At 33.5% G+C, this 14,546-nt stretch overlaps 1 protein-coding gene across 1 annotated transcript; it reads right to left on the bottom strand.

The window, feature by feature from the left end:
* Positions 1-2,789: 2,789 nt before the first annotated feature.
* Positions 2,790-14,266, bottom strand: LOC139523250 (oocyte zinc finger protein XlCOF6-like; the record flags this gene model as incomplete). Its single annotated transcript, XM_071317099.1, is given in 2 exon segments — positions 2,790-5,861; positions 14,256-14,266. A coding segment is annotated over 1 exon segment (1,764 nt). The 3' UTR covers positions 2,790-4,057.
* Between the last annotated feature and the right edge of the window lie 280 nt (positions 14,267-14,546).

Here is a 14,546-nt window from a genome sequence, read left to right as displayed (position 1 = left end):
GGAGCAGGCCCCCCCCTTAGGTCAGTCAGCAGGCCCCCCCCCTTTAGGAAAAGTTCTGGATCCGCCACTGGATGTTATTAGTACTGTCCCACGATAGGGGAGGTTTGGAACCTTCAAACATGTTTAAATTTCGTATGTGGCTGGCCCAAATCAGGAGCCTGTGGTTGATGTCAGGGTCATATTTTTGTTACAGCCAACTAAACAGTATGGGTATTTGACGAGCCTATGACTGTTGCAACATGGGATAGTGATCAAGCCTTAGTGTTACATTGTAACTAACTACTTTAAAAGTTTAAAGCTTAATATTTTGGAAGGTAGAAGACCTAAATGCTTTATACTTTGTATATAAATGCCTCAAGTTATGAAGTTCATGTCTGTCATATGGCATTTGTCCTTGATATCACATTCACAGTTCAGTGACTTTTTGAAAAAAAAGATTTTTGTAAAGTTAATTTCTCTCTTTTTAGGAAAGAGTAAAAGGATAATCATATTTGGTTAGTGCATACCTTACACAGTCTTCATGCCTGTCAGACAGTTTTCCCTCGACCTCAACCACATTTCATGGATCAGTGAACAAGGTTAAGTTTTTGAAGTCCATATCTCGGATACTATAAGCAAAAGGTCTACTATATTTGGTGTATGTAATGATTATAAGGTGTACTTGTCAAACATGCAGGTGTCTTCTCAACTGTGCTTTGCTTATTGTTGAAGGCCGTACAGTGACCTATAGTTGTTAATTTCTGTGTCATTTTGGTCTCTTGTGGAGAGTTGCCTCATTGGCAATCATACCACATCTTCTTTTTTATATTGAGCTCATTTTTATGGCTCAGTAGTTGAAGTTAAGATTTTGTGTTTTGGTCGGTTTTTCTTAAACAATAAGCAATAGGTCAACTATGTTTGGTTTATGAAACGATTGTAATGTTTATATGTCTGTGTGTAAATGACCTTTACCTCATTTTCATGGTTCATTGTTCAATAATAAGTTTTCGTAGTTGAGTTTGTTTCTTAGATACTATAATTGAATCTTCAACTTTATTTGGTCCATGGAATGATTGTAAAGTGTACATGTCAAGGTTCATTTGTCCTTGACCTCCTATTCACTATGAAATCTCAATTAATAAAAGAATCAACCAGTTAAGGTGGAAAAATAAATTATAGATAAAAAAATGACAAACTGAAAAAGTTATAGTGTTGAAACCAGTACAGATGAATGAATTGGTTGTTTATATCAAAAACCTTCGACATACAATTCCCCCCAATTTTTGTCAAGCCTGTGCCTTTAAGTGAAGAAAGTTTGACATATGGATAGTGATCAGGCGACAGCAGGGGCGGCTTTAACTATCTTCTTAAAAGCTTTATGTTTTAAAAGGTAGAAGACTTGAATGCTTCATACTTTGTATATAGATGCCTATGTTACGAAGTTTCCATCTGTCATATGTCCATTGTCCTTTACCTCATTTTCATGGTTCAGTGACTACTAGAAAAAAAAAGATTTTTTGTATTGTTAATTTCTCTTATAATTATGAGTAATGGGGTAAATAGATTTGGTATGTGTGTATCTTGCAAGGTCCTCATGTCGTCACAGTTTTTTTCATTTCATGGATCAGTGATCAAGGTAAGTTTTAGTGGTCAAGTCCATATCTCAGATACTCTACGCAATAGGTCTAGTATATTTGGTGTATGGAAGGATTATGAAGTGTACATGTTCACCTGTCAGGTGTCATCTGACCTTGACCTCATTTTCATAGTTCAGTGGTTATAGTAAAAATTTTGTGTTTTCACTTTTGGACTGTTTTTTTCTCATACTGTACGCAATAGGTCTACTATATTTGGTCTATTGAATGATTTTAAGGTGTTCAGGTCCATCTAGCAGGTGTCATCTGACCGTCACCTCATTTTCATAGTTCAGTGAAGTTTTTGAGTTTTGGTCTTTTTTTCTAAATACTATATGCAATAGGTCAACTATGTTTGGTGTATGGAAATATTTTACAATGCCCATGTTAATCTCGCAGGTTTCATTTGACTTTGACCTCATTTTCACAATTCATTGCTGAATTCTCAGTGTTTAGTTTTTGTGTTTTGGTCTGTTTTTTCTTAAACTATAAGCAAAAGGTCAACTATATTTATTGTATGAAAGGGTTGTAAGCTGTACATGTCTGCATGGAATGGTTGGTCTGACCCTGACCTCATTTTCATGGTTCATAGTAATTGGTCAATGTTTAGTTTTCTTTGTTAAGTCTGTTTCTTAGAAACTATAATCAATAGGTCAACTATGTTTAGCCTATTGAATGCTTGTAAGGTGTACATGTATTTCTAGCCAATGCCAGTTCAAAGCCAATGACAACAAATAAATAAACCATGTCCTCCAAGACTAAAGAGGTACACATCTAAAGGATTTAGTGTCAAATATCACACACCCTCTGAGAACAGTTCAATGGCATAACCTTGTGCACACCAAAAATAAAAGAAACAAGTGAAACTGTGAGCTACTGCTCAATGATGATACCCTGCCCGAATATTTCAGTTAACTGTAAGTTGTTGAGTGCTGAATCTGAAAGCACATCACACTGTATAGCTTACTCATATAAACCCTGAAACCAAATTTCAGAAATCCTCTTATTCTACATTGTTCTAGTACCTGAGAACAATTGGAGAAAAATGAGACAAAAATTTTCAGCTTCTTAATCATTCTCTGGAGGACAATTCTCATTGACAATGGTACTGCATCTTTCATTTTTTATATTTATTGTCCTTAAGGCTTGTTCGTCTACCAGAAAGTGAAACATGGATTATCCTGATAATGAGAATAGTTTATTTTTATGAAAACTTTTTACAATATATCATAATATACATCATTTTTATAACCATTTACCATAACTTTTCAACATAAACATGATAAATATATCTTAAAACAGATAAATGAAGATTCAAAATCCTGATTGGTAATGTATACATGTATCAATATCTTTTACTTGGAACAATAGATATTTTTATTTTACTCTTTTCCCCTATTTTTATATGAACATGATGAAAGAAGATGAATACATAATTATCCTTAGAGGTAGATTGGGAGGTCATTTTAACACTTCAAAAGACAAATAGGTACATGTAAGTTTAAGAATTACTGAAAACATTATGTCATATAGAAATAAAATCTGCAGTATGTATAGGTCCTTAAAGCAACACATATATACAAGGAGATAATTATATAGAGAACCCTAAATAAAAAAAGATTACAAGCAAATTGTTTTTAAATACAGATTAATTTGTAATTATTAAATTTTGTAAAATTCTTTCTCATCTGATATTGTAACCTCTATGAACTTGAGAAAGCTGTTCTAGATCTCTTATAATAATCAACAGTAGAATACACAATAACAAAACTTGAGTACAGTAAAAAAAATTGACATCACAACTTCATAATTGAATATCAACAATGTCAACCAATAAAGAGCTGGAAAAAACAAACAACATTTGGGAAAAAGCATACATAGGGAAAAGGCCGTACATTGACCTATAATGGTTTACTTTTTTTAAATTGTTATTTGGATGGAGAGTTGTCTCATTGGCACTCACACCACATCTTCCTATATCTATAATCTAAAAACAAGAAAATTGACATATCAACAAGAACTCTGGGTGTAGCTTATTATTAAGGTGAGAGAAAAGAAACAAATTGTATCTTTTTTTATTGAACTTCTATTCATACTAAAAGTTTTTAACCAAAAAAATTGTTTCACCACAATTTTTGTTTAAATTTCAAAAAAATCAACAGTGACTTTCCTTTTAAAAGTATTATTAACCATGTTAACTATGTATAACACTGCATAACAATTAATTATGGACTAATTGAAAATATACATGATGACAAGCAGATGGATTACAAAAGGGCACCTCTCACTTATTATCACTTTTTATATCATAAAACTTTCAATCAAAAAAATATTTGACCAACAAATAAATGTACACGTGTATAATAGTTTATGACATATGTAAATAAACAAAATCAAAAACCAAATTCAAACCACATGTATTAAATACACATACATATTCTTATCTATATATATTCTAATACATCAAAAGTATCAGTAACAGCTTCTTCAACAACCATTTGTTCTTCAATTACTTCCTCGTCTGAACTGTCATTCTCTGTACTACTTTCGCTTTCACTTTCATCAGGTGTTGGTCTCTTTGGAGGCTTCATCGCTCTTTTAACTTGTCCAAGTAATCCATGACCTTTGACAACATGTTTTTGGAATGCCTGCTGATCCTCAAAGCCTTTTTGACAAACAGAACAGGTATATGGTTTGAGTGTTCCATCCTGTCCATGGACATTTCTCAAGTGTCGTCTGACACCTGCTGGCTTGCAGAAGACATTTTGACAGATAGGGCAAGTTCTTCTCATATAGCTTTCTTTTACATGTTGACCATGTACTATATGGTTTTTGTAGCATTCCTCGTATCTAAATTTTTGTTTACATTCAGAGCAAAAGAATGATTTTCCTTCTTCGTGGATCCTTTTAACATGTCTCCTCATATTAATGACATTTTTTCCACAAAGTTCACAGAAGTTGGAAGGTTTTTGATCTGGAGGCAGATGTTGCAATTGATGTTTACGTAGATGTTCAGAACGAAAGAATGCCTTACCACAGATTGTGCAGACTTCATTTCTCTCCCCAGTATGGGATTTGGTATGACGATAAAGATGTGCAGCTTGACGGAAGCTCTTGTTGCAAATGGTACATACAAATGGCTTTGCACCTGAATGTAAACGCATGTGGTTTTTCAGGTTGTCCTTCCTATTGAAAACCCTCCCACATTCCTCACATGGGAAGTTTGTTTGTCTGGTACGAAACAACACTTCTTCTTTCTCCTCTTTGACTTTTACTATCTGTGTTTCTAACTCATCAGATTCTCCCTTTGAATTTTCGTCAATCATATCATCTTTTGTTTTACTTTCATCTGTTGCATCAATTTCATTCCTTCTTTCTTCATCATTTTTCTCTTCAGTAATAAGAACCAAATCTGTCACATCTGTGACATTTTCTACAGTTGCCGTATAGGTATTTCCTTTCAATTTTTCTGAAGTATTCTCGTCCCCCAACTCTGACATATTTTCAGTTGTATCTGGTATAATAGTCTTGTCAATGTGTTTAAATTTTATATGTGTATGTAAAGTTTTTTCATATTTGAACTCTTTTTTACAAATCTTACATGGGAAAGGTCCAACAAGGTGAGTTTTCTTATGAAGTTTATAGGATGTCTCCCGAAAAAAGCTCTTGTAACAGATCTCGCATGTAAAATTCTTTTCATCAGAATGAATCAAAATGTGCTCTTTAAGATGTTGCATGGTTAAAAATAGTTTATGACAATTCCCACACTGAAAATTACGAGGCCTATTAGCATGTTGACCTTCAAAGTGAATTTTCAATTTTTCTTCCGTATCAAACCTCCGTCTACACATTTCACATTGATAAGGCCTTGCTGCATGTACCATCATATGTTTCTCATACTCTTTCATAGTTATACAACCTTTACCACATAAACTACACAGAAACTTCTTTGTCACAACATGCTGCATTCGGACATGATTACGAGCGGAGTGTAGAAGTGTAAATCTTGCATCACATACTTTACAACTATACCATATCTTTTCCCCAATAATTAAAGTCTCGATCTTGTCTATTGTTTTATCATTTCTAGGTGGTTCAGTGGTAGATTTTGTAAACACCAAATGTATTCGTTTCTTGCCAGTACTTGATGGTATGAATATCTTCTGGCTTTCATTTCCTCCATTAAACCTTATCTCTATACTGCTCATTATGAATAATCTTCTATGAAACAATGCAGGAATGCTTTGTCTGTAAACGAAATAAAAAACATTAAGCTTTTATACTAAAAATACAGTAAACAAGAATGTGTCCTAAGTACATGGATGCCCAACTCGCACTATCATTTTCCATGTTCAATGGACCGTGAAATTGGGGTCAAAAGTCTAATTTGGCTTTAAAATTAAAAAGGTGCTCCGCAGGGTCGAACCCTAAACAGTATGGGCAAGTATGGACAAAACATTCAAGTTTGATTCAGCTCTGAATTTGGCTTGTGATCAAATTTTTGACATTATATGGGTTTTTCACACAAAAAAAATGTCAAGATCTTACAAATCAATTAAAGATTTCTTCTTCAAACTTATTTAAATTTAAAATTAAATAGTTGACACAACATAGGTTTCTGACACAGAATGAATGTGGTCTAATTACATGAATTAACTTTAAAAAAAAATTTTGCCATTGAGCAATTCACTATGCTGTTGAATATTAATCCTCTCAAAAAAATGTTTGAAGAAATTTTCTTTTTATTTATGAAATCTGAAATGAAAATAAATTGAACCCCCCCCCCCCCCAATTTTTTTTCACATCCCCCTTTCCCTTATTCCAAAACTTATCTCAATTCAAATTTCTAATGGAGTTTGCAACAATAACTACTCATTTAAATACATCATAAAATTTTAAAATGTAAAAAAGTGCTTGTTATCACTGAATGGTAAAGATTGTTTTAATTTATCAGTTGGTAGTAAAAGTGAATATACATTGTATAATGTATAAAACAATGATTTAAGTTGATTCAACTACTATTCTGGACAAAGAAAGATAACTTCAATTGAAAATTTCTTGCTATTGCACAATATTGTGCAATTAGATATTTCTTGCTATTGCGCAATACTGTGTTATTGAAAATTTCTTGCTATTGTGCAATACTGTGCAATTGAAGATTTCTTGCTATTGCTGAATACTGTGCAATTGAAAATTCAATACTTAATATAATAATTTTGGATCCTGATTTGGACCAACTTGAAAACTGGGCCCTTAATCAAAAATCTAAGTACATGTTTAGATTCAGCATATCAAAGAAGCCCAAGAATTCAATTTTTGTTAAAATCAAACTTAGTTTAATTTTGGACCCTTTGGACTTAATGTAGACCAATTTGAAAACGGGACCAAAAATTAAGAATCTACATACACAGTTGGATTTGGCATATCAAAAAACCCCAATTATTCAATTTTTGATGAAATCAAACAAAGTTTAATTTTGGACCCCGATTTGGACCAACTTGAAAACTGGGCCAATAATCAAAAATCTAAGTACATTTTTAGATGTAGCATATCAAAGTACCCCAAGGATTCAATTTTTGTTAAAATCAAACAAAATTTAATTTTGGACCATTTGGGCCCCTTATTCCTAAACTGTTCAGTGATCGGGAAGGACGTGCGCCCTGCGTCTATAGCGCATATTGACCAGAAATGGCGTAAAGAGTAACAAATGTAAGCGCCCACGTGGCGCAAGATATTTTTCAATTCGTTTCGAAACGTTTAAATATCGTCAAATGGATTTCCGATTGTTTTCCGTGCCGCCATGTGTGTGTATATAACTGTATAATGTTCCTCCAATCATAGGGGCACCTATATATTTTTGGGACGTCTCGGGTGTTTTCCTACGGTAATAGAACCATGCGGTTTAATGTCTCTGGTGTTTTCCTATGGTAATAATAGAACCATGCGGTCTAACTGATAACCCAAAAAACGTAGTTAACCATCATTCATGATATAATTTTTTATAAACAACTTTAAATTTGTGAAATTTGGCTATTACAGACGAGATTTAACTCTAATAATAATCTTTTAATTTAGTTTAGTTTGCTATTATTTCGATTGAAAACCCCCGGAGCCTTTTTATGAATATAGTTTTTGTCTCCATAAAAGGCGCCTAACTGTCCTAATTTTTTTGGTCTTTGGCTCGTGACATTTTGTTAACATGACTTTGGCGAATTATTGTTTTGTTCTATCAATTAATGGTACTCTCTACTGTTAATCTTGTCATCGTGATGAAGTTATAATAATAATACAAAAAGTGCAGAGGAAGTGCCTATATGTTCTCTAAGACGGAACGTCTGGAATAAGTATGGTGTCGACAAAAACCCAAATTTAATGTTAAAAAAAAACCCAACCATCAACATGAACAAGCTAAGGCAACAGTACCAGTTTAAACATTGTAAATACAGGTTATCTTTATTATTGTCCGTTTTGGAAGAAGTTATTGTATATTCATTGAAATTACAGAATCACAGGAACAATATCCATGATATTATTTAAAATTATATAGGTAAGTACCAACACCTCTTTGCCAAAAAATAATGATACTTTTTATTTTTTTACAGAAGTCAATTCAAATGGCCCACTCATTTGACAACATGGCCCATTATTTTTTTAAATGGCGAATTGAATTTATTTTTGAGGGGCCCTGGGCCCATAGTAAAAAAAAAACCTTCCAGATCACTGACTGTTGGGACCAAAACTCCCAAAATCAATCCCAACCTTCCTTTAATGGTCATAAACCTTGTGTTAACATTTCATAGATTTCTATTTACTTATACTAAAGTTATGGTGCAAAAACCAAGAAAAATACTTATTTGGGCCCCTTTTTGGCCCCTAATTCATGAACTATTGGGATCTCAACTCCCAAAAATCAATCCCAACCTTCCTTTTATGTTCATAAACCTTGTATTTAAATTTCATTGATTTCTATCTACTTATACAAAAGTTATGGTGCAAAAACCAAGCAAAATGCTTATTTGGGCCCCCTTTTTGGCCCCTAATTCCTAAACTGTTGTGACCAAAACTTCCAAAATCAATCCCAACCTTCCTTTTATGGTCATAAACCTTGTGTTCAAATTTCATAGATTTCTATTGACTTTACCTAAAGTTAGAGTGCGAAAACTAAAAGTATTCGGATGATGACGACGCAGAAGACGACGCCGCAGAAGACGACGCTGCAGAAGACGACGCCAACGTGATACCAATATACGATCAAACACTTTTCAATTTTTGCGGTCGTATATAAAGATCATACATGTATCATAAGCAACAAGTGTACTAAGTTTCAAGTTGATTGGACTTCAGCTTCATCAAAAACTACCTTGACCAAAAACTTTAACCTGAAGTGGGGCAAATGGACACACAGACGAAAGAACGGACGGATGGATGGACGAACGAACAGAGGCACAGACCAGAAAACATAATGCCCCTCTACTATCGTAGGTAGGGCATAAAAACTAATACAAAAAGAGATGACCTGCTGATGAATTGTCTCCCTTTATCATGTTTGACTTACTACTGTGGATTCATACATTGTTACCACTTTACAACATATTGCATGATTTAGAAAATATAGTATTTACATGGAGATTGATTTTATGGTTTTGCAATAAGTTGAAAACAAGCTTAAGCCTATAAGAAATTGGTACATCATCATTTGATCATTGGTCACTTAAGGTTCATCATAACAAATGGACAAATATGGCCATGATGGGCGCGATGTCCCTTTAATAAATTGCGCTATCGATAGCGTGTATTTAATTTATGTTCTTAATAACATCAGTAGTTAAATGTTTCAGTTATTTTACATACATCCATGTCATATTAATGCAACTAAATTCACAGTCCCACTTGAATTTAATATATAAAGATTAAAAATGTAAAATACGGAAATCGTTGCTACAGGCTCTAAATATGTGTGATATATTAATTAATATCTTAATTAGTTTACAAAAAAATCTGCAAATGTGTTTTTCTTTAAGTTTTATTGCTATTGTTGTCACTTGTCAATCAAAAATCAAAATTAAACGAATCCAGTAAGTATGTCTCAGTTAATCATTTGTGAAACAGTATTGGGAAACTATTAACAGAGTGAGTTGTGCTAGAGAGTTGATAGATTAAATATTTTATTTTAAAAGGAATTCCGATTTACTGTAATTGTATTTATCTCATTAAACATGACATTCATTTATATCATAATTGTGACCTTTAATTTCTTAACTATAAAAGTTTTCTTGATTACAGGTAAATCAATTGGTATGAACACACTTAACAGGCACGTGATACTTATCATTTTTATGATGACATAAAATTTTCATGAATAAATTCAATATTTTAATTACATCACATGATTATCTGGCGCAATACCCTACAGCTGTCGATTTAAAGAACGAATTTATAAAATTCTTTGTGCTGACATAACAATCTCAATTGTAAACGTACTTAGCTTATATAGTCAAATAGATGTTTTTAAAAGTAATAAAATCATGTGCCTGGCTATTTGTTTCGTTAATGATTTGTCTCAGTTGATTAACATATTTAAATTTTACTTCCATGTTACCAATTTTACTAACTTAATTTTAACATGTATTCTTTTTATCTTTTGAAAGAGTGGGCAGGAATTTTTTCGGAACGTCGGGATCGATCGTTTTAAGCTAATGATTTTGTGGGTGATCCTTTCGGGGTCCGGGAATTCTTTTTATTACGAGTTTCGAGATGTCGGGATTTAAATTTCTTTCAATTCTGGACTTTGGGATCTTATGTTTTAAAGCCCAGGATTTCGGTATCAGAACCCCACCAACCCTCTCTTGAAAGAGTTCTCCCCCAATTATATTCCGCAAGTCAATAAGCAAATGGAAATAAATACGGAACACAGAATATATATTTAAATTGGTGATTCAGAAAAAATAAAATTTATTTCAAAATTGTTGATTGGAGTCTATTTAAATATCAACATTGTGTGCTCAGTATTTAATTACTGATTGTGAGCATGCTCCTTGCCACACACTATTATTCTTCCTGCAACAGTTATCGTATTTAACATCGAGTTTTGAGGGGGGATAGGACTTTTATCGGGACTCCGGGATCCGGTGTTTTTAAGCTCGGGATTTCGGGATCCGGGAATTCTTTTCTCGTATTTCGTGTTTTTGAGGCCGGGATTTCGTGTTTTCAAGCTCGGGATTTCGGGATCGGGTCCCCTCCTACCCTCCCTCAATTTTGATCTGATTTTTAACAGGGTAGCTTCAAATTGTTGGAAGTTAGAAGTTGCACCGTATATCAGTGTTCCGTATTTTACCAAAGAAAAGTTCATGTTTGTTTTGTTATTTTTTATTGTTTTTGTTGTGAGTTTAATTTACATATCATTGTGCTTATTTGTTTGTATTCGTTAATTGTCAGATATATAAACTAATTTATTTCTTTATTATGAATTTAACTCAATTTTGATCAATTGTCTCATCTAGATGTAGAATAAACACAATTCCATACTGACTACGCAAGTGCACGTTAATATTGCACAATGGACGATCCCCTGCATTGACATACACCTAGCTGGCTTGTGTTTAATAAGTCAGAAAATATGTCATTGTCCAACTCCCGAAATTCATTTTACTGTTTCATGATAACAAAACATGAATAAGGCAGCAACCATTTGATTTTCGGGGGGAGGGCGAAGGGGGGGGGGGGGGGGGGGAGGGGGGGGGGGACCGTGGTGCAATGGATTTTTTGGAAAAAAAAGCTGCCACTATATATAGGCTAAAATTGAAAGAAAAAAATGTTTTCGACATGTCGCCAAAGAAATAGATTGGTTCTTTTTTTCCCAAAAGGCGAAAAAAATAATTGTTCAGAAAAAAATCCAAAGCCCCCCCCCCCAAATCAAATGGTTGCTGCCTAAGGTTGTTAGTTTTCTCGTTTGAATTGTTTTACATTATCTTATCAGGGCCTTTTATAGCCGACTCTGCGGTATGGGCTATGCTCATTGTTGAAGGTGACCTTTAAATGTTAATGTCTGTCATTTTGGTCTCTTGTGGATAGTTGTCTCATTGGCAATCATCAGTCAGTTTTAATCTAGCGGCGTACTACAGTACTTGATATATAAGGCATTGAGATGTATATATTTATTTCTGTAACTCTATGGAAATTTATCCCTTTCCGAACCCATTGTATAAAAAAATTTAATCAACGTGTGGTTGCTGGTGATCTTTTTGGATGATTTTAAGGGTCGTGACCTTTTTAGCTAAGTGGATTAATCAAAATATGAAACAGGTGTTAATGAAATTGACATCATTGTGCAATGTGAAAGGCACTCGAAGGGGATTTTCGGTTAACAAAAAAAGAAATGTCTTTTTAATCATTAGAGAAACAGATTCTTACATAGTTACTCGTGGATTATCGGATTTATCCAATCTCCATAGTTAAATTATAAAATTTCGCCGAGGCGGCTCGGACTTTAAAATTGATAATTTAACTATCTCGATTGGATAAATCCGATAATCCACGAGTAACTATGTAAGAATCTCTATATACATTTGACCGTTGGATATGGGTTTGCCTCTTTGTATAGTTTAGAATGGTCTAGCTGGGCCATGTTAGTCCTATTGACGACAGTACTGTAACCTATAATTGACCACTAAAACTACATTTTGTCTTGGACAGTTTGACTAATTTGCACACATACCACATCTTCAATTGTTTATAATATACACCAGTAAACCGAGGAAAAATACAACTACTTGCTATAGTATTCCTGGATCAACCCAGTGCTGTACACGTTTGCCGACATAACATTTTCAACAAGGACTCTGTTGCCTACTGAGTCAATTTCCCCAGTATTTCTTAGTAACTGTCAGTTGGATAAAGATTTAAGAAGATGTGGTGTGACTACTCTCCATCAAGATAACAATTTATTAAAATCAACCATTATAGGTTAATGAACGGCCTTTACCACAGAGCCTTGGCTCACACCGAACAGTAAGCTTCATTATCTATAACAATAAGATATATACACGAATTAGATCCTTAGACCGTAAACAGAGACCAACGATTTCTTTCAATTGCCAATTGGCAATTTATTAAAAAAAATATTTATGCACTTTTAATCACCATGATATATGTTTTTTAATGTGGATTTCTATTAGTTGTTTCCTCTCTTTAAGTCCCTGATGAGTTTCATTTGTGAATTCCTTTCCTTTCCTCCTTTTGACCTGAACAACAAAACTTGCTACATCTTTGCTTATAGTACAAATCAATAGAAGGTTAATTTATATAAACAGCTTATGCTTCCTTGCAATTGGTGTCTTTAATCTGTGTGATATATATGCTGTTCGCTTTGTTATTTACCTGCATTATTTCTGTTAATGATTATTTCTGTTAATCATTAACAGAAATAATGCAGGTAAATAACAAAGTGAACAGCATATATCATATATATAAGAATAAATAAATACAGGTAAAACATATTGAAATATATGCAAAATACTATTAAAAGTTGTTTTAAAACGAAGAACTCGACTGAAGCATTACTTAAAGCACATTTAAAAATAAGGAGATGTGGCATGATTGGCAATGAGATAACTAACCACCCAAATTCAAATCCTTTGGATACTTCTTAACACTAACCAAACACAGAACCAGATCAGGCTTATAAAATTTCAGTTGGGCCTTTAAAAATCATGTCCTATGCCAACAGAAATGAAATAAATTTTAGCTCCGATCTTTTAATTGTAAGTCTATCTTGAAGACAAACCCATATTCTACAGTGAACTTTAAAAGGCCCTATGTACATTGGTGAACCGAACCCGAAAAATATGAATAAATTCAAACAAGAAAACTAACAGCTTTTTATCTTACTTCTGAAGCTGAACTAAATTGTTGTTACAAAATTTTAATGCCAAACACAGACTAGAAATGATAAAATAATTTTTTATACAAAGTGGCCCCGAAATGATTCACCTCAAGTGAGTTAACTCGCAGTTTCGAATATCGACAGTACGTTGCACTCGCTGAATACGTTGAAAGTGCGACATGATGAATATCGAAAACTTGCGTAACTCTAGCATGGCCGTATATGTAATGATAGTCGACAAAGTTAGTAAGAAAGACAATTTGTCTAGAAAGTAAAGAAATGATATGATATTATTGTTAAATGGCTTGATTTTTACACTTCCGGTTATGAAGCCCATTTATCCTGAGACTTACACAAAAGAATAAATAGAGCAATGGCAAACTACTTAACGTAAACAAAAGTTCATGTTGGATAAAAATTACCGCAACAGCTGACATTGTGCGCTTTTTCACAGTTGCTGTGAAATATATGTACGAAGTTTTTACCCAGTTTTGGGGGGTTTTTCGACCCCAGAAAAACGTGTTTATCCCATAAACTTGGGATCACCCCATGTTTCATGACTTCAGCCTGAAAGTTCAGCCCAACCTGTTACATGTTAATCATCATGAAAATAAATTGTCGTCTTTTGTGTAACCTTTCATCCCTTGTCAGTCAGTAAGTGCCAAAATTATTTAAAGATAAAGGTATAAAGGTATTATTAAGTTATCAGGAGTTGAGATACACATGTACATGATTACATGTACTATAAATTATTTACTAACTTTGCAACCTTGTTGTCAAGTTCAGAACATCTGCTGGCTCATCTTTTGACGTGTACAAAGTGATGCCATAGTGGAAATATTTCTCTATGAGTGAAAACGCCAAAAAATGGTTAATAAAGTACACATTTCATAACATTATATCTGATGAAACTTCCCTCCAACTAATACCGGAAACATGAACAACTTTGTAATGTGATTCCGATAACGGAACGAATCTAAATATCCGGAATACCGGATTTTTATGTGATCTGTGAGGCTTGTATAGGGTATATTGGGATGTACACAGGATAT

This window comes from Mytilus edulis, chromosome 5, assembly GCF_963676685.1.
Source record: "Mytilus edulis chromosome 5, xbMytEdul2.2, whole genome shotgun sequence".
Classification (NCBI taxonomy): domain Eukaryota; kingdom Metazoa; phylum Mollusca; class Bivalvia; order Mytilida; family Mytilidae; genus Mytilus; species Mytilus edulis.
This window is presented reverse-complemented; position numbering and strand designations above follow the sequence as displayed.